The sequence below is a fragment of the Colletotrichum graminicola genome, assembly GCF_000149035.1.
Source record: "Colletotrichum graminicola M1.001 genomic scaffold supercont1.65, whole genome shotgun sequence".
NCBI lineage: Eukaryota > Fungi > Ascomycota > Sordariomycetes > Glomerellales > Glomerellaceae > Colletotrichum > Colletotrichum graminicola.
This window is the reverse complement of record NW_007361069.1, coordinates 137,225-156,439: the sequence shown is the minus strand read 5'-3', so window position 1 is coordinate 156,439 and position 19,215 is coordinate 137,225. Positions and strand designations below refer to the sequence as shown.

At 53.0% G+C, this 19,215-nt stretch overlaps 7 protein-coding genes across 7 annotated transcripts; 3 read left to right on the top strand and 4 right to left on the bottom strand.

Moving 5' to 3' along the window:
- Positions 1 to 3: 3 nt before the first annotated feature.
- Positions 4 to 712, top strand: GLRG_10703 (uncharacterized protein; the record flags this gene model as incomplete). The annotated part of the gene is made up of 3 exons (XM_008101388.1): positions 4 to 141; positions 211 to 349; positions 417 to 712. The coding sequence occupies 3 exons, from the start codon at positions 4 to 6 to the stop codon at positions 710 to 712; spliced, it is 573 nt and encodes a 190-aa protein (XP_008099579.1).
- Positions 713 to 1,038: 326 nt separating this feature from the next.
- On the bottom strand, positions 1,039 to 4,399 carry GLRG_10702 (N-acetyltransferase B complex non catalytic subunit; the record flags this gene model as incomplete). The annotated part of the gene is made up of 8 exons (XM_008101387.1): positions 1,039 to 1,824; positions 1,876 to 1,994; positions 2,053 to 3,179; positions 3,229 to 3,578; positions 3,631 to 3,720; positions 3,774 to 3,854; positions 3,910 to 4,194; positions 4,265 to 4,399. The coding sequence occupies 8 exons, from the start codon at positions 4,397 to 4,399 to the stop codon at positions 1,039 to 1,041; spliced, it is 2,973 nt and encodes a 990-aa protein (XP_008099578.1).
- Positions 4,400 to 5,231: 832 nt separating this feature from the next.
- GLRG_10701 (cytochrome c oxidase-assembly factor COX23) lies at positions 5,232 to 5,501 on the bottom strand (the record flags this gene model as incomplete). Its single annotated transcript, XM_008101386.1, has 2 exons — positions 5,232 to 5,343; positions 5,413 to 5,501. The coding sequence occupies 2 exons, from the start codon at positions 5,499 to 5,501 to the stop codon at positions 5,232 to 5,234; spliced, it is 201 nt and encodes a 66-aa protein (XP_008099577.1).
- Positions 5,502 to 8,909: 3,408 nt separating this feature from the next.
- On the top strand, positions 8,910 to 9,764 carry GLRG_10700 (glycosyl hydrolase family 61; the record flags this gene model as incomplete). The annotated part of the gene is made up of 1 exon (XM_008101385.1): positions 8,910 to 9,764. One exon carries the CDS (start codon positions 8,910 to 8,912, stop codon positions 9,762 to 9,764), a length of 855 nt encoding a protein of 284 aa, XP_008099576.1.
- Positions 9,765 to 12,887: 3,123 nt separating this feature from the next.
- On the top strand, positions 12,888 to 14,285 carry GLRG_10699 (uncharacterized protein; the record flags this gene model as incomplete). The annotated part of the gene is made up of 2 exons (XM_008101384.1): positions 12,888 to 13,249; positions 13,322 to 14,285. 2 exons carry the CDS (start codon positions 12,888 to 12,890, stop codon positions 14,283 to 14,285), a joined length of 1,326 nt encoding a protein of 441 aa, XP_008099575.1.
- A 329-nt stretch (positions 14,286 to 14,614) lies between these two features.
- On the bottom strand, positions 14,615 to 15,622 carry GLRG_10698 (uncharacterized protein; the record flags this gene model as incomplete). The annotated part of the gene is made up of 3 exons (XM_008101383.1): positions 14,615 to 15,114; positions 15,203 to 15,514; positions 15,583 to 15,622. The coding sequence occupies 3 exons, from the start codon at positions 15,620 to 15,622 to the stop codon at positions 14,615 to 14,617; spliced, it is 852 nt and encodes a 283-aa protein (XP_008099574.1).
- Positions 15,623 to 16,234: 612 nt separating this feature from the next.
- On the bottom strand, positions 16,235 to 19,174 carry GLRG_10697 (amidohydrolase; the record flags this gene model as incomplete). Its single annotated transcript, XM_008101382.1, has 2 exons — positions 16,235 to 17,914; positions 17,969 to 19,174. The coding sequence occupies 2 exons, from the start codon at positions 19,172 to 19,174 to the stop codon at positions 16,235 to 16,237; spliced, it is 2,886 nt and encodes a 961-aa protein (XP_008099573.1).
- Positions 19,175 to 19,215: the final 41 nt, after the last annotated feature.

Sequence of the window (19,215 nt, the reverse complement as noted above, 5' to 3'; positions counted from 1 at the left end):
AATATGGCCATCATCTCGGCAAGAACCATCGTAACCTCTCTCTCCCTGTTTCACATCACCCTCGCCTACTTCTTCATCACGAACCCGGCTACTATCGCCGACCAGGGTCTGGTGTACATCCTGGGCGAGTCCATGGGCATGGTAAGTCCCTGAGCTCTCACCGGCACTGTAACGTGCATTCCCAGAGGTCTGACATGTCTCCTTTCCTAGCCCTATGCGCGGAGTTTCGAGAACAAGTCGCCCGCCCTCGCCTTCCTAGCTGCCGTTCTCGGTATGCTGGGCGTCAGCGACCTAGTCACCCTCAGCATGCCCGAGGAGGTTTGGCTCATCTACCATTGGGGGACCCAGGGTAAGCTTGCTGTCTTTTTCCCTTGCCCTATAACCTATTGTCCCAGCTAAACAAAAGCCTCAATCAGCTCCCTTTCGCCTCTTCCTATCCATGATCTTTGTCATCTACACGTTTCTCTTCGGTCCCTCGTCGCCCCTATATGGCGGCTCGACCCGCGACGGCAACCGCCTTGCCCACCCATTGGCACAGGCGAACAACCCGCGCTACACGCCTTCGACCTGGGGCGGCGATGCCCTCAAGAATCGCGTGTTCTTGACATTTGCGTTCCTAGAGATGCTCTGTTGGTTCTGGGCGTGGATGACGCTGCGCGAGGAGCAAGAGCAGTTCCAGAAGAAGCAGAGAAAGCGGAGGGACAGCCAGTAAAAGCCACGATACAGTGTTCCCGTGAAGGGGTTTCAATATCGATTGTACTTGTACAGTGTAATGCTAAAGGTCCGCCCCGTCCCTTGATAGGACGGCCTGCTGGGGAAAGGGGATATCCGGCTGTCAATGTGGCCTGGGATGCATCATTTGGAATTGTCAAAAGGACGGTGTCATGAAGAGGATATACCCGGATCATCTGTGATTTAGTCGAAGGTTATGGGGTTGCTTGCACGAGACTATGTTTCGGGCTCCTTGTCACTGCTGACAGACTATCGCGCTTAGCTACAACATGCGAGCATGCTGCATTTACGAGTGACATGGGACATCTACTCCCACCGCACCGATTCCCAGCCCTTCAAGTTCGTCCGCCAGCTGTCTACCACTCTTTGCGACCAAACACCAAGATGTGCCCCAGCCACATCGCGAATTTGCTCCGCCGACTTGTCCGGGTCCGTCTCGAACGTCCAAGAGCTTAGTTTATTTGCGCTCAAGCTATCGCTTTCCTTCTTGAGGAGGATAACCCTCGCTTTTCCCTCGGTCATGGCGGTCCCCGCGGCGGCATCCAAGGCCTTGACTTGTGCCATGATTTCCTTGGGCACATTGCTCTGCCCAGATCGGTCCCTGTCCTTCTCCCGCTCGTTGAACGCAACGATATGCGATACAGCCAGCTTCACGGCCGCTGCAGCGTCGCGAAGAAGAAACAGACCATGCAGCGAGCTCAGCATCAACAGTGCCTTGATTCTGTCCGCATCAGCCGGCGTCGACAGGGACTGGGCCCGAAGACCTTCGAGGCCAGTTTTGATGCCCGAGACGATGCTTGACAGGAGTTCTGGGGGTGGCGGATTCTGGCTGGCGGCGACGGCGAGGGGAACCAAGGAGCTAAGGAGGGAAATAATCTCGTAATACGTCTCTTCTTGCTGTGTAAGGGCGTTTCCTCGGGTGTGCAGGAATATGTTCAACGAGTTGCCAAGCCGCTGTAGGGATTCTGAGACAAAGACCTGCTCCGCTGCTGTCGTTTGAGCAACGTTGGTTACTTTGTACGAAGGTGCGGGCTTGAAGGAGAGGATGTCGATGAATCTCTCTGCAGCAAGGGCTAAGTGAGAACGACAGTTCTGGTTTCTTTGATTAGTGCTGTGCCATTTCTGTATCGGGGAAGATCATACTGATGGATCCGGTCCAAGCCGCAAGACGTCATAAATGGGTCGGCTCGTCGCCGCCTCCATGTTGGGAACAGATCCGTAATCGATGACCTCATTTAGAACAGAGTCGTCGGTAATTTCCTCTGGCAATCACTATTAGTTAATGCATCTACTACCTCGAAAAGCCTTGGGATAGCTCACCAATCGCAGGCTCGTCGAATATTGAGTCGTTGCGGATGCCAAGAGCTCGTGCAGCTCTAGACTCCTCGACGTATCCCATAACCAATGTGCAGCTCGACCTCAGATGCTCAATGTAACTCGGAATGTCGAGAATAGCAGTGTAGCTCTCGGCTTCGAAAGCATCGGCCAGCCTTCTGGGCATTCTCAGCTTGAGCGACGTGTTGTAGTGCGCCTTCAGGCCTTGCATCAGGCCCTTCCCAGGCTTGTTCGGGGGGATGACCAAGGTAGGAGCGATGCTTGACAGACGATCAAAGAAATAGGGGCCTAGGGAGTCAATGATGGTTCGCTTTACGTCTGCTGTTTCCCACACCTCACGAGCTCGAGATGCGCATCCGAGCACGAGATAAATGCGCACCAGGAGTAGGGTCAGTCTCGTATGCTTCGGGGTTTTAGTGAGCTGGTTCTCGATGAGAAGGGCGGCCTGAAGCACACGATCAGATCGGCCGCTCTTCATCGTAGAGGTAGGGTTGAGAGCGCAGCGTTCGTGGAGGCCGCTTAGCTTTATGCAGCATGTTGCTGCGAGAATGGCCAATTCCGGTATACAATCGAGGGACAGATTGGTTTCAGAAGAGTGGATGAGGGAGGAGTACAGAATCAACGTGGACTCCAACAAGTTCTGCACACAACTTGCGCAAATAGGTGCCTTATTGACAGTTGCACACACGATGCATCTCCAGTTGTTTGGCTTTTTCGGGTCCTCGTCCGAAACACGGACAAGCATTTTCGAAGTAGAGAGGCCAAGGTACTGTAGTTTCAAAGCCAAAGCTTTTACAGATGCCGACCTAGCAGCTTCCTTGGACTCTTCTGCCAGACGAGTGACGTATTCATAAGCAAATTCCTTTACTTGGTGTGGGGGAAGGCGCTCGACGAAGGCCTTGACATCGTCGAAACAAGCGGGTGATTCGCACTCGATATCGATATACCGGCAGAGCTCCTCGAACGCGTCTGACCTCGCCTCGGAGCCTGTAGGTTGCGAAAACTGGAAAGTTGCCTCGACCTTGGCCAGACGGATGTTACGCTTATAGATTGAGCGGACGTTTTCTTGCGTCAAGAACCGGTCGACGAGTTCAAAAACTTCGGTCGAAGCACTACGACTCATCAGACATGACCAACTCGACCAAGCCCTGCTTCACTTACTTGTGAACCTCCCCTGTTCGGCCAGCAGCATTAAGGAACTTCTTCCAGACAGCCCAATCGCATGCGAGAAGACTCAGTTGGCCCTTGTCATCCGTAGCCGAAAGGCATTCTCTGCAGAGGTCATACACCGCTTTCCAGTTTTCTTTTCGCTCAAGCACGTCAATAGTCTGGAGGAAGAGATCCTTGCGGCCAGCCTTGAACTGATAGACGGGATTTAGAGTTGGGCCCTGGAGAGCAGCATCCAACTCCGCATCGGAACCGTGAGCTTCTAGTAGGCGGTAAAAGAGGAGAATTTCTTCCTCTGTCTTGATCGCTCGATCGGCCACTTCGCCATGCGCTCCGGTGCCTGCCTGAGACCAAATCAGCCACCCCAGCCATTCCGCTTTGTGGCGCGTATCTTACTTGCTCAGTCAGTTGGGCAGCGCGCTGCATTTGCTTCAATGACAGCATGCCGTAGAGCTGCTTCTTGCCAGCGGGGCACTGATCACTGGTCTGCAACTGAATCAGCCATGTTCTGTCGTAACTTGGCAGTTGAAGAGGCTCACCGCAAGCAAATGGGTGATGGCAATGTTCCAGAACATAAAGCTTCTTTCTTGGGGAAAGGACCTATCAAGAACAGCCGCAATCTATGTGAGCTTGTGTTAGGCTACCATGGCCATATGTAATGGGAGCGACACTGACCTGTTGCGCGCTAACCAAGTCCCAGTGCAATAGACAAGATTCGAGACATCTTGTTCCGCCGTTCTTGTCCTTGGGGTTCGCCTTCACATATCGCAACTTCAGGGGTCCAAAGGTCGCTGCGAAGTCTTCATCTTGCATGAAACCCTCAGAGGCCCACTCCAGCAGTTCAAGAGAATCGGCATCTCTTACAGCGGACGGGTCCTTGACCAGCTTCTGGATTGCAATGAGAGGTGACGCCTTCTCCAAAGGTGACTCTAGATGGCTCTCGGCGCATACTCTCACTGCCTAAGTGGTGTGATCAGTTCGGCTCGGGTCTATTGGGGGTGGGGGGAGGGGGCTAGATGAGACAACAAACTTCGAAGTAAGGATCGTTGAAGGTCCGAAATCGTTTATCAGCAAGACGGATGACGTTGGCCCATTGTCCGTCGTTGAAGGCCGACTGCAGCTGCAGATCGGTGCCGCTCCTCAGCTGAGGCCGGTTCCAGGACATGGTGATGCTTCTGATCGGATGGCGGGGCAGAATTGGCTTTGGAGGGGCACCACGCTGTAAGGTGCAACAGCACCAAGAACTGTGTGAGACGTCTAGGGATGATACCTGACTGATTGGCCGACCGGGTAAACCTCTTCTCCGATATCCGTCTCTGTCTCCACCTTTCCGTCTTGAGGCAGGTCAAATAGATGTCCCTCCCCGCTCAACGAGAAGCCGGACGCTAGAACAACGGTCATCAGAGGGCATAAGAAGAAAAGGCTGATGGCGATCTGAGTCGCGGATCGTGCCAGCTTAAGAAAAAAGAAGAAGAAAGAAAAAAAACTTTTGTTTACCAAGGCTGAAAGCATCCGCCCTCATGGCCCGGTGGTCTCTCAGCAGCCTCTCAACGGGCTTCCAGGCAGTCCTTCTTATTGGCATGTCCGAATCTACTCGAATGACATAACACCTCCTTCCCGCATATGCAGCATTATACATATTGTACACTGTTCCTGGTTTCGTACTCGACATTCCCCGCGATCGCTTCAATGATTGAACAAATCGGTCGGTTCGATCCGTCTCGTAATCGTCGCAAATAGTCGCCCGAACAAGGTTGGAAGTTGACCCATCACCACCACCCGCCGTTCTTTTTTCTCTCTTCTTTTCTCCTCTCGAACTATTGAAGGAGGAAAAGATCAGTGTGCTGGGATCGATAGATAATTGGGAGGGTTGCATGGATACGAACCCAGGCTTTCTTGCAATCTCTATACGCTCTGAGAAAATATCAGCGCTGCAGGACTGTCACTTGGTTCTCATCCTGGGGTTTAGTGCACCGACAGAACACAAAAGGGTGTCCTTACTGAAAGTAGTCACCGCACATTGTTTTGTCGCCACCGTTTCGGTGCAGGCACTTGATGCTCTTCTGGGCGAGTTCCTGACAAGGGTCGAAGTACTCGCTCTTGGCTTTGCTATCGCGCGGTTTCAATCAGCTTTATCCAGTGTACGTGCTACGCAGAGGCCGCAGAGGCCTTGTCTACCTTTCGAACTTGGCCTTGCTCTCGGCGTAAGAGTCGTCGACCTTTGCCGGTGCACCTGTCGCAGGGTCTTGCGGGCTGCCGGTAGACATTATACGGCTATGAATGGGGGTTGGCGATAGCGGCGTATCGGTGAGGACTTGGGTCGAGGTCTGTCAAGTTGATTGAAGAGTATTCGCGGCGGATGCGCTTTGTTGTGATGCAATGACATTGATGATGGCGACGGGCATCCACATGTACTTTGCGATAAGATAAGAGGTTGGTTTGTTGCCTTGACACTCTGGAGAGTTTTTTCAGGCACTCATTTCCAGAAACGCGATCCCCTACAAGTGTCTGGTACCACCGAAGGGTTTCTGGACAGTGCCCCATAATAGTGTGTTTATGGTGACTTTCAGGGTCAGGTATTACCCGCCCACAACAGAGTAGGTATCGGAAATTATCTTTATTCTTGCCTTTCAATTTCTACGTCATTTAGACCAGACTGACATGGATCTATATTCTCGGGCTTTCTTTTTTTTTCCTTCATATAAAGAAAAGAAGAAAAAGAGACTTGGGGAAGAAAGTAGATCTAGAGACAAAAGGGGCAGGAAATCAGATGTATTACTCTACACTATGTGTGATAACTGAATTGTTATACAGTATATACTTATCCAGTCATAATCATTAGTCACTGTGCAGAACCCACCCCACCGGTTTTACGATGACCATAAGATCCGCTTCTATGATTTACATCCGTCGGCTACACGGCCAGGAGTTACCGCCCAAGAGGCAGACAAGACATTCTGAGGTGCCCTACCGGTATGTATGTACCCGTATACTTGAGTTCGACTTCGCTCGCCCTGCTCATTCCGATTTTCACTCTCAGCCTCTCTACGGTATTTGGTCAAGGACACGGCTCTATTTCACTGCAACAAAAACAAACAAAAAAGACTGAGAGTTGCGACGACCTGCCAAACATGTTAGGCACTACATGTCGCCGCCATTGTCTGTCATATGGAGCATAACTGCACAGATATGATAAGCAGACCATTCCTTTACAATCCAATGGTCGTCAATCTCGTCCTCGCGCCGGCCCAACAACTGTAAAGCGCTTACAAACCCCCCTCGTGTCTCACATTGTCCGTCACCCCACCAGACAGACTCCTCGGCAATTTTGTCGACATGTCAACCTCAGTGACAGGATAGTTAAGAGTACGGACTAGAGACAAATCACAACTCGGTCTGTTCTGGTGCAGCCAGGCGCCTGGGAACCAACTGAACAAGCACACTTCATGCAACCGCCGTCACATGTCAACTCTCCTCGACCCCAAAGGCCAACACTCAGTGGTGGATGAGAAGACAATTACCCACAGGGGGTGTATCATCTATTGACGCGGGTCACCTAATATCAATCTGCGTCGCCGGAATCCTGCCGTGCAGGCACTATTATTGACGCCTCTGCGGGTCTACCGGGTTCTGCTGAAATACGTTTGCCTGCCGTGTCCCCAGCCGACGCCGCTGACCAAGGCCGAGATGCTATTTACTCTCGCTCACAGTCTAAGCGAGGTCTAGACTGACTTATTGCCTGTCTGTCCCAGATCATAGGTATATATGTACGGATACTATGTACAAAGTACTACCCAGCAGTAATGGTTTGAATGGTCTCTGGTTAGCCCAGGAGCATGGGTTTCTACGATTACAGTCCAGCGCGAGTTGCGGGGTTTTGGGGGCCGCCAGAGGTGCAATGACAATGAGTAGTCTGTACCCTACGAAGTAAATAGGAAGACCAACGTCAGTCGCCCCACATATTGGGAACCGTTGATAGTCTTGGCACGTTTTTGGTAAAGATCGTAATCTAGGTGCAACTACACTAACAGATTGAACATCATGCAACATACTATGCTTAATTGCTTGCCAACACCAGCACGGTCAGCGCCTCCGCTATGTACCCAATTGTTTAAAAAAAAAAAAATAACCCCAAGTACAGAATGCCTTGCTAAGCGAGAGAGAGAGAGAGAGAGAGAGAGAGGTCATCCCTGAATGCCAGCTCGGATCAACACCCTGCCCAAGTTCATAGGATCGACCGCAGACGAATTCGCGGGTCTATCTCCGACATGTACTATGCATATGTTTGCCACGCACTCATTTCGGTTCGCCTTCCTTACCGTCTTTCAATCTATCCATACGCCCTTTTTCCGACGGGGACTGTACACTAAAGGACCCCTTGAACAGTACAGGTACTTCACCAAGTTCCTAGGGTGGGGCGCCCTGCAAATGCTCTTCTCTCAAATGATGCTATCTTCTCAATCATGAGCGAACTGGTCTGACTATCATCTGACTGGGGTCCTCTTTCGCAGACCTGGCTGCCTGATGTTGCGTCTTGCATCAACGACCTGAAACTGGGCGATTGATACTTTCCTTCCTCTTTTTTTTTTTCTTTTGTCTTTTTCCCTTCTCTCATTCCTTCTGCCATCTTTCTCTCCCGCCCTCACTCTCTCAGCTCACCAATCACAAAGTTGACAGGCCCACTGGTGGGAACCGAGTCTCCAAAGAATGACTTCGCCATTTGGTCCATCGGAATTATCGAGAGTGGCCTGGAATTGGCCCCCAAAGGGTGTCTCCTTATCAGAGCCAAAAAGGGCGGGTTGTCAACACGTTTCAACCCCGGTAGCCAAGGATTGCTTTGGTTAGCCGCGCCGCTGCAGGGGGACATGTCTAGATCCACCGTCGCCCTGTCCAAGTGTTTCATATCCCCATATTCACTTTAATCGCAACGACTTCATTAATTACACCCATCCTCGGTTGCCGCCGAACGACTAGGCCGCACACGGCCTGACATGCTACCTCACCAATCCATCAGCCTCGTTTCTTATTGCGACGTTCCCGCAGTTCTTGGCAGGAGGGAAGGTCGAAACGAGCACCTCCATCCGATGCCATACCAGCGCTACCCCTGCTCTCCACGAGTGCGCTAATCGACAAGTTGTACCTGTACGATACTGCAGATTGCTGTGCAACTAATATGGATCGATTTGCTGGAGGTTCTGCGCCAGGGATACAGGGGCTCTGACAGGCTGGATTGCGAGGCAACTGATGGAATCGCCAGCTCTAGCCGCGCGATGGGGAGCCAAGATGCAGTCCGAGATTGGCTGCCCACCTTGACCCAGGGAGTCCGGTGGGAATGGGCCACGTCCGGAGATGGGCATAGTTCATTCGAGATGCAAACGAGGCAGCTTTCAGACGGATATGGCTTAGGAGCTGTCGTGGGTAGAAAAGACAGCCTATCTACACACACATGTTATAAAGCCTCTTTATCCCACAAGTCAATTCCTGCTTTTCTCTTCCTTCCCCATCATCACATCGGTGTCATTCTTTCTCTGTACTCCAAGTCTCTCTCTTGTTGGCTGTGCCATACACTCTTTTGACGAACTAGACGTTCGATCACGCTCCCTTAAGCACAACCTCGATTCACTTCTAAACCAACAATCTTCTTCTCGCCAAAAACCCCCATCACAGCTTTCAAGATGCGCTTCTCTTTCACCGCCGCCGCTCTGGCTGCCCTCGTTGGCTACTCCTCCGCCCATACCATGGTTGTCGACATCCACGTTAACGGCAAGAATGCTGGTGATGGTCGCTCTTTGAATGGCCAGGGCTCTAAGCAGTACATCCGCAGCCCCCCCAGCAACGACCCTGTCAAGGACCTCAAGAGCGCCAGCATCGTCTGCAACGTCAACGGTGGCAAGGCTGCGAAGGACTTTGCCCCTCTTGCCGCTGGTGACAAGGTCGCCTTTGAGTGGTTCCACAACACCCCCGGTGACGATATCCTCGACGCTTCCCACAAGGGTCCCGTCATCACATACATCGCTCCCTTCACCGAGGACGCCGGCACTGGCCCCATCTGGACCAAGATCGGTGAAGAGGGCTTCTCCAGCGGCAAGTGGGCTACAGATAAGCTCATTGCCAACAAGGGTGTGTCCGGAGACGTCACGGTTCCCGCGTCCCTCAAGGCCGGCAAATACCTCCTCCGCCAGGAGATCATTGCCCTTCACGAGGCCGATACCACCTTCGACGTCAACCCGGCTCGCGGAGCCCAGTTCTACCCCTCCTGCGTCCAGGTCGAGGTCTCTGGTACCGGTTCCGACGCTCCTCCCCAGAAGTTTGACTTCAACACCGGCTACACTTACGCCGACACCGGTATCAAGTTCAACGTCTACGGCACCGACGGTTCTACTTACAAGATTCCCGGCCCCGAGGTCTGGACAGGCGGTGCCGGTTCCGGTTCTGACTCTGCCCCTGCGCCTGCGCCTGCCCCCTCTGATCCCGACACCGGCTGCCAGAGCCGCCGCTCCCTCAAGGAACGCCGCTCTGCTCACTACTAAAAGCAGTCATGACTGTGCAGCCATTGCTTAGCCTTGTTCCATTGATGATGGTCTCAGGCGTCACGATGAGCGTTGTTGATATATTTCACCTGACACCAGATGTGCAATTTCGACTTATGGCGTCCTGACTGGTGCATGGTTTTAGAAACAAGAGCTTCTGGCTGAGCCTAGTTTCGAACTCTGCATTCTTGTATATAGTCTCTTGAATAGCATTAAGCCTGCTTATACTCTTATATAAACGTCTATCCATCGATGACTCCTTGCCATGTCAGTAGGGTTCAAGCGCATATGCCATAACTGGCAACTTGAATGCTTAATTAGCCCGTTGCTTAGTCTTAGTGCTCAATTGTTAGCTACAATAGTCTCTGATGAGCTGATGAGGCAATATAACCCTCCGATAGAAGTATAGGAGCAATTGGAATATGTCGCTGGGCAAACTTAGGATGGTGTTGGAAAGGCCATCGGCCCTCTGATGCTAGCAACCAATAGCTGCCACATGTTGAAACTTGAAAGCAATGACCTGGAAAGATATCGCCCCAAGATGCGCAATGCGTCTGTATGTAAGATATATCTTGTACAAAAGCCAAGGCTATTTGCTCTGCTCGTCAATCATTTGGTACGTTGCTGCACTGAGTATTAATGGTCAGTTTTGTCCCGCATGTCTAATTGTAACAAGCGGCTCAAAATGTCGCATGGATCATCATAAAGATATTCGCGTGTAAGCTGAAAGCCTAATGCAGGCTTTGAGTAATGTAAGGGCATTGCTTTTACCAAAGTATTTTCTGGGTGGCAACCTTATACGGAAACATGTCTGCTTTCATGGCTGGGGTTTTCATCTAGTGCCACCCCAGTAACACACGCGTACGTTACTGTAGAATACTACATTTGGAAATGGCTTTGAAATACTTGATGGTCAATGATGGAGTGCGAGTCAGCCATGAGGACCAATTATCCTTCCAAGTCAATGGACACGTTAGCGTGTGTGATCGATTAAGCATCGATTGCACACACTAATCATTTCAGTCTCCCGTTACTACTGTCAAGGCTACAAAAAAGGACCGCCCCTAACTTCTGGATCTGAGGGCAATCGCCGGAGAATAATAATTAAGTGAGTGGAACATATATATGTCTACCACCAAGCAGCCGCCATGCCTTAATCAGCTTCCTTCCAAAGCCTTATGTTGCCAGAGGGAACTTGCGTTCTTTTTTCTAGCTCCGCAGTAGTGTTCTAAAGCTGACTGGTCTTTTCGCCCCACGTTGTTGACATTATTCATGGCGATTGTTTATAGAGATTAATAAAACGCCTCGTGAGCGCTTGCCCGACCAACTCTCAGCAGCGCCGCCACCGCCTTGAAATCTGATCACACACCAAACCCTAAAGTGAATGCTTTTGGTTTCATTAAAGGTCCATAGCATCAAGCCTCAAACGGAAAACCTCGCGTATTGTATGGATTTCGGAAGCATCATCCACGTGTAGTCCGTGCCTCGCACCAGTGTGCCGACTAAGTGAACGCCTCATGTTTGAAGTCGGCGGTAGCCATTGAGGCGAGAAGGAAGATCTGCAGATTCTAGACAGATATATCAGCCATCGGGTTGCTCCAATGAAGATTGTTGTCAAGGGTGCTGAAGGGTTCCTCAAGGAATGCACGCAATCACGTTGGCGGCACTACGTTGACATGCGTTGTCGAGGGTTCAAGATCCATCCACCCTTTTCTGGGCTTAGCCTGGCATTCCTAACCGGCAGATACTTGACCTACAGATAAGCTCAAGGTCTCACTAAAAATTCAATTCAGCTTATCTGTTGGAGGGTCAATACTCACCTAGCTCATACTAGCGTGTCAGAGAGCCCGTCTCTCCCGAATGTCCCGATTACGCGGTGCGGGAGTGAAGCACGACTGGAGTCTGACGCTCAATAACGGCCCCAATGAGGAACAAAATTTACAGACTTCGAAATGTGCTTCCACGGGTGCAGAAAGAACGGACGGGCGTTATGTCAGAAGTTCACATGCAAGGGACTTTGAGCTAAACTTCGGACGAAAATATCGTCTCAAGGCCTAGCGTCGTTCTATGCTCTAGTGTCCCTGAGGCTCACCAGAACCCTGGATCCAAGCGGGAGAAGAACGAGGTGGACAAAGCCTGTCGGTGCGGAAATCTCCTCTCGGCTACAGAGCTAAAGTCTGTTGCTCCGGTGCCCCGTCCGTCCCAACATTCCAACAAAACTCTTTTAGCCGTAGCGGGATTGACCCGGCTCTACAGCCTAGGCTGCCGCGGTGATCAATGCCCTTTGAGATATGACAGGGCTTGGGACGAAAGTTGGTGATCCGTTGCATGGTTTACGGAGACCTGCTCATTGGGGTCGCTGGCGCGCCACTTATGGATTCAGATTCATGAGACATGGCCAATTGTATCTCGAGGAAACGACGACTGATCAACCTTGGACTTACAAGCGTCATTCGTCTGCTTGGGCATGAAGTAAACAAATCTAACCGGAAGAACCCAAACAAACTTCCTAATCCAAAATCTCACACCGGGCTCGAATACGCTAGAGCCTATAGTTTAGATAGATGGTCAAGGCCAGGGGCGAATTTGGCGGCGGAATGCGCCACTAAACAAGCGCTCTACGCCGGTGTCTGCAACAAGATTGCCCGAGCGGCGAGAGGAATGATAAGGGAGAGGGGAAACCGACTTGAACGATGAGACATCAACAACAACAACGCAACAAAGATTAAAAGATGTCGAGTTGCATGTGAATGGTCACAATTTCACCCCTCGTTCCCCGACTGATCCACCTATTGCTCTCTGTTCCAAGCTCTGCGACTCCATAGTGCCTCACGTATCTCTTCTTATATCCTCTCTACGCGCCCCCGCCACGTTTTGGTTCCTTTCGAAATCCTGGCCCCGATGCCGTCCATAGCAGCAAAAAGATCTCCAGTCTCGTCGCCAGTCATGCCTTGGCTCTCGAGATCACCGTCGTACCAATCGCCCATCAACTCTCCACGCACATCACCAAGGTCGAGCACGTGTGGACCGATCAAGACATGCGGTCCTTCGGTGACTTACATCCCGCCGCTCATTGATGGCGCCTGCGGAACCGTCCCGCTTGCGCAGAAACCAGCATTGCCAATGTTACATGAGGATCTGCGGGAAATGTGGCTGATGATGCCAGGTCTGATGGCGTCGCTGAGAACCCACATGGCCAACCACCGCCAACATCTCTCCAAGAGCCATCTCAAAGACATGGTCGTCCAGCTCAGTTTGGCCATCGTTGAGGTTGGAATCATCACACTCGCCATTCCGCTATTCGCCGTGCTTCCCGGGATTCTTTTCGCCGCCTGGTTAGGAATTTCGATAAGCATAGTTTTCGGTCTGAGTTGGTTCATGAACGGCAACGAAATCATGGTTAGCTGTGACGAGTTCGGCAACAGCACTACAGACATTGACGGCGACAACGAGAGGTGGATCTTCATCGGTGGCATGGGTACAAGGTGGGCTTCTCTTCTCCTCCTGGTTCGCCGCTAGCCCCAAGAGCAAGCATATCGACTGACATGCCCGTCTAGCTCACACCACCTAACACAATGCACGATCCCTCGTCTCGCCCGCCTTTTCGGGCGCTCCTTCAGCGGTATCCAAATGGCAACCTACGGTCTGCCTTTCGACATGATTCTCCTAGCCATACAGCGTTGCTTTCCTCTCCAAACGCAGGCTTCGCGGGCGCTTTACGCCGAGCTCCGCTCGGTCCTCCTGGATGCCTCTGTCCACCGCGTTGCCGTTCTCGCCCACAACAACGGCTCTCTCCCCGTCGCCAATGTTCTCGCCCGCCTCTGCTCCGATATCCAGCCCGAAAAGCTCACAAAGTTGGAGATTTATACGTTCGGCGCTGCCGCTTCAGAGTTCGTTGTGCCTGTTGGCGAAAGTGGTCGCAAGCCGGCCCGCTTCGATGACGGCTCTGTCGTCGTTGAGGAGCGGGGTCCCCACATCGAGCACTTCGCCTACGCAAACGACCCTTTCGCACAGCTGGGCGTCCTCAGTTCCGTCCACAAGAAGCTCGAGAGCCGCTTCTGTGGCGGTGTCTTCGTTATTCACAACCAGGTTCCCCAACCTTCAGGCCACTGGGTGCCTGACCAGCGCCCGGTAATGCTCCTGACCGACTACCTCTCGGCTCTGTTTCCCGATCCGTCTTCTCCGCACGCCCCCAACAGCATTCTCGACTACATTATGATGATTGACAGAGACATGGCCGAGAAGCGCGAGCTGGCTGCCATGGCGAACTACGCGCAGACCAGGCGTTCCCGCAAGGACAACCGCCGTCTCAGCTGGACCGGCCTGGGGGCGACAGTGGGCGGCAAGAGTGGCGTCATGGATGGCGTCATGGGACTCGAGATGGTAAGACGCGGGTGCCGGGACTGCGATGGCCACCGAGGCCGTGAGGTCAGCTGGCTTGCCAATTACGTGCAAACTGGCTGGGTCGTGGAAAAAGAGTCGCACATCGTCGACGCCATGGGCATCGGGAGCAAGTTGTAAGTGCTTCCTTGGCCACCTAGTTAGTCTTGAAGAGCTGGCTAGACTTTGCTTTTCACACAAAAATTGGATAGGTAGATGGGATCATTTCAGAGGGTAACGGCAGGGTACGGAAGTTGGAGGACTGTATTCTCTCATCAGCATCCAACGATGGGGTTTTGGGACATGATACCGGAGGAATCATGATGTAACGAATCAATGTACGATGGGATGAACAGGCAGTGGTGTGATATCTCATCCTTTTCACAATACACTCTGAACAGGGCGGAAAAGGCTTTTTGGCGCTTGGGATTAGGCATATAGACAGACGTACACAGTAGTAGCTAGATTATTCAGACACGTATATCTCCCCAATAATACGTCTTGACGTCCGCGCCATGGAAATCGGCACTGTCTACACCAGCAACCTCGTCTTCGGCTGCCCCGGCGCATACCAGCAGGGGCATGAAGTGCTCACCGCCATGGGGAGGGTGCATATCGTAGCTGTGGGAGAAGTTTCGCCAGCCCGATAGCGCCTTTTCGCGGTCGTCGCGCTTCCCCTTCTTCACGGCATCCGTAAGATCCTTGCTCCACTCGTCGACCTCCTTGGCGACCCTTTTGACGGTTGATGCATCTCCTCCCATGAACAGGGAGCGTAGCTTGCCCATGTTGTGGAGCGAGGCGAAACCGGAGCCGAGAATGGCAACATTGGAATCACGTAGAGCCGCAAGGGCACGTCCCATGCGGAAGTGCTCTTCGGGGTCTTCCGAGGCAAGAACGGAAAGTTGGATAACAGGAATGTTGGCGGCGGGGTTGATGAGGAGAAGCGGGACAAAGACACCATGGTCCCAGCCTATCTTGCAGATTAGCCTCGAAACAAAGTTGGCGCACCCGCTTGTCGTGACTGCACGCCCAATGGCTGCTGTCATGATATCACATACCGCGTCGTGAGTCCATCACTGGTGAAAGGCCCTGCTTCTCGAGAGCTTGCTTCACCTCCTGCGCGACACTTGGTGATCCGGGGGCGGGGTACTTGAGTGAATACGCCTCCGGCGGGAAACCATAGTAGTCATAGTAAAGGTCATGACGCTCTCCCGATGAAATGGTGGGTTTGCCTTCAGACCAGTGTGCCGTGACAACGACAATCGCTCTGGGGGCTTCTGGTGTGTTGAGTTTGAGAATCTTGGGCACGCGGTTTTTCAATGAGGCGTTGAGGGCAGCGTGGCCAGGGTCTCCCAAGACGGGCAGGGGACCTTGATGCTGTAAGTAAACGCCGGGGAATCTTGAAGACTCTTGAAGGTGTGTATTTCTACAGACATACCTCCGCCGTGAGCGATACATACAACTGCACCGCGCGTCATAATGGGTGCTGATGTTTCAAACTTTCGTGGATGTGAGAAGATAGACCTGGCCAAGTTCCAAGTGCGGCGCAGAGTGTACGTGGTTAAGGAGGTTATTATTAGTTGTTAAATGGTCAATGTTGTGCAATCTTCTTGTTATTCATTGGGCCCTCGGAAGTTGTTTCGAGGGGAGGGGGCAGGAGACCTCATATAGCAATATAGCAGTGGTCCCACCAGCTGCATCTACCTAGTGTATTCTCCTGTTCAGTTGGCTTCGCACTGGCCCCTTCTCATTGGTCACCGCCTGATACTCGTAGCATCTTCGCCGTCCGGGATTGGTAATAACCGCGCGGGAACAAAGGCGATAGTCCAGCAACCCCAGTATGAATACAACGGCAGCAAAAGCCGAGAGGGCATTGCGGAGTCAATTGCTTCCATAAGCACACGTAACAGAACAACCCTGTTGTGATTTTGGTTGCGATACCGAAGAGGCGCAAGATGAATCAGCAGTAACTGTGAGCTTGGAACGCGCGCGGTTCCCGAGTCTCGCTTTAATGTACATATTATGGATCCTTGGAGTCGCAATACTGTTTGGACCGAGTGATGCCGGCGTTAATACCCCCCACCAACCAACTACACGAACACAGACACCGTGTCTCGGCCGCTACCAACCGCGCGGATTCTTCCTTCAATACTAAGGGGGCTGCCCTCATGTACAACAAAGTGACGACCATTCCCGGACTCCGGCTCTTTGATGCCAAGGATCTCGTAGATGTTGGAGGAAACCAAGTCCAGCGCCTTTTTCTCACTCAGTCGACCGTTTCCATTCTTTTGCGCAATGCCAGCAAGAAGTCCTAGGTCACGGACAAGCCAGTCCTCTTCTAGTCCAATGGCAGTCAGAACCCCAGCATCGAGGAGAGTGTCAATGGCGGTGCCGTTTGTGAGAGGAGCGCCGGTCAACGAACGCCTCTGGTCCCAGGTATACGAGAACGACTGGAACGGTGCAAGGACGACACCAACGCCGGCGGACGCCAGCTCAGAAGCAACGAGATGAGACTCTGCGCCTCCGATGATGGCGACACGAAGCTTGGGTGATTTCGTGGATTGGCTCTTCGCAGCGAGAGCCTCCTCGACAGTCGCCTTGACCCTTAGCACATTCGCAATCGTATCGGCACTGTTTATCGTCAGGACCAGGGGAAGCTCCCCGTTGACAACCTTCTTGAGATAGGCAGCTTCCGAGTATGGGTCCGAACCGGTGTCGTTTGTTGCAACCGCCTCCAGGAGGCTGTGTCGGAGTGCCCCGACAGCACTGGAGATGGAGGGGTTATCGCCTCGCTTGGCAGCCAATGTCAACGTTCGATGGACTGCAACATCCTCGCTCCATACCGCGCCCTTTTCGAGACCATGCAAAGCATCTGTGATGAAACCGACACTAGTGCCCGAGTGTGTCAAACCACCGGTGAACTTGGGCGCAGAAATGGCCTTGGTGACACCGTATCGCTTGGCCGTGTGCAGCTTCTTGTTGTCGAGCACAAGACCATCGATCGCTCTGCTGAATCCGGTAGGGTTACGGCCGTTGTCAGTGTCTTCCTCGGCATCAATCTCGTTGAGGCCAATAAGAGAGCCAAAGGCAGTAAAAGACTCAGTGACGTGGCCGTTGGTCAAGTTAATGACGCTCTTCGATGCAGACTTGGCGGCTGCAACTTCTTCACTGCAGGCACCAATGCACTTAATAGCGCCGTTGGCGAAGACGACGTTGACAGTCTCGTCGCCAGTCGAGAGAACACTCTTGCTGGAGAGCCAGACGTTGGAGACGCCAGTGAAAACGACTTCCTTAAGATCCAAGGTCTCCTCGGTGATGTTTGCTAGCCTCAAGTCGGGGGAGATGGGTCCGGTAAGGGGCTTTTCCAGCTCAAATGGGTCAGAGAACTGGGCCGCACCGTCAATCCAGACCTGCACAGGCGCTGCGCCGACACTCAAAGGATCACTATCCCAGACAGCAATATCGGCGTCAAATCCGGGCTTGATCTTGCCGATGCGCTGGCCAAGACCAAGCAATTCGGCAGGCGCAGATGTCACACTAGACAGGGCGACATGGTAAGGGAGACCGTATCTGTAAGCCTTGGCAGCCTCGAAAAGGACGTGCTGCGCGTTGAGAACAGGGTTGTCGCTGACGTAGACAGGAGTGAGGCCGTTCTCCCAAAGGATCTTGCCAGCGTACTCGGAGCCGATATATGATTCGGACTTGTAGTACATGTTGTCGGCGAACAGCGCAGAGGCGGGCGGGCGGCCACCCCAAACACGCTTCAGGATCTACATTTCGCATTAGCTGCCAGTGCAGTAGGGTCAAGTAACGCCCAAGCCTACCTCGGGAACCAAAAACGTTTGGTGAGCGTGGTGGAACGCCCGCACGGGGAACTTGAATTCGTTGGTGTGGTCGACGAATGCCTCCAAATCCGGAATCGTGTAGCAGTGGGTGTTGATGTGCACTTGGCCGCGCAACGCAGCGCTGAGGCTCTCCCACTTGAGGTCCTGCGGCAGATACGAGGTATGGCTTCCAACACCGAACTTGTCTGCGGCGTCGCACCAGTCGTCCTGGTCTCGCACGAGCTTTGCGGCTTGCTCAAACGCATGGCGAAATTCCCAACTCTCGCCAAGACGAGAAAAAGGGCTGTGGCCAACCTTCCCGTAAACACGCTTTGGGTTCTCGCCACAGGCCATCTTCATGTAGCGCCAGTTGCGGTCAGGGTCGGCCAACATATCCTCTGCCGAGAACTCGGTGCGGCCGTCGGCCTTGCCGACGGCATGCTTGATGACATAGGCTTCGCCTCCCATATTGTTGCCAGAGCCGGGCAAAACCAGCGACGTGGTGACACCGCCGGACTTGATGACCTGGATCTGTGGGTCGAGCGGGTTGATGCCATCTATCGAACGGACGTACGGGGTAATATCATCTGCCATTTCGTTGACATCTTGGTTGCCATTGAGCTCGGGCAGGGAGTTAACGCCGGCGTGAGAGTGCATGTCGATGATGCCGCTGGTCAGCTGGCGGCCCTTAGCATCCCAGACCTGGGTGTTCTTGGGAAGAGAATCGAGTGAGATGTCGGCCTCGACCTTCTGGATGAGACCGTAGTCGACAAGAACGTCGGCGGTGATCCACGAGTATCCTTTGCCAGCGCGCGCATCTTCCGGGGACGTTCCCTCGGCGGCCTCGCCAACCCAGATCGTGGCATTTCGAATGAGCGTCGGACGCTGACCGTCAACATAACGGGCGTTCTTCTTGCGGCCAAGACCAATTGGGTCTTGCGGCTTGTGTCGCAGCTTGGCGCAAGTTGCCAGGTCCTGTTGCAGGCGGTCCATGGACAAATTACTCGACGGTTGGCGAGCGGGCAGCAGAGACAGCTGCTTCCACTGAGCAAAAGCGATGAATGCAAGACATGCGACGATCAGCTTCATGCTGCGGCTGGGGCGCAACCATCGCTTGGGTTGGGATGCTGAGCGGCGTGGACCCGAATGCGACGGAACGACTGCGGCGCTGTATGGCGGCAGAAAGCCGCTCTTCTCCGACTCCATTCTGACAACAACTCGGCGATGGTCGAATGGATTAGGACGAG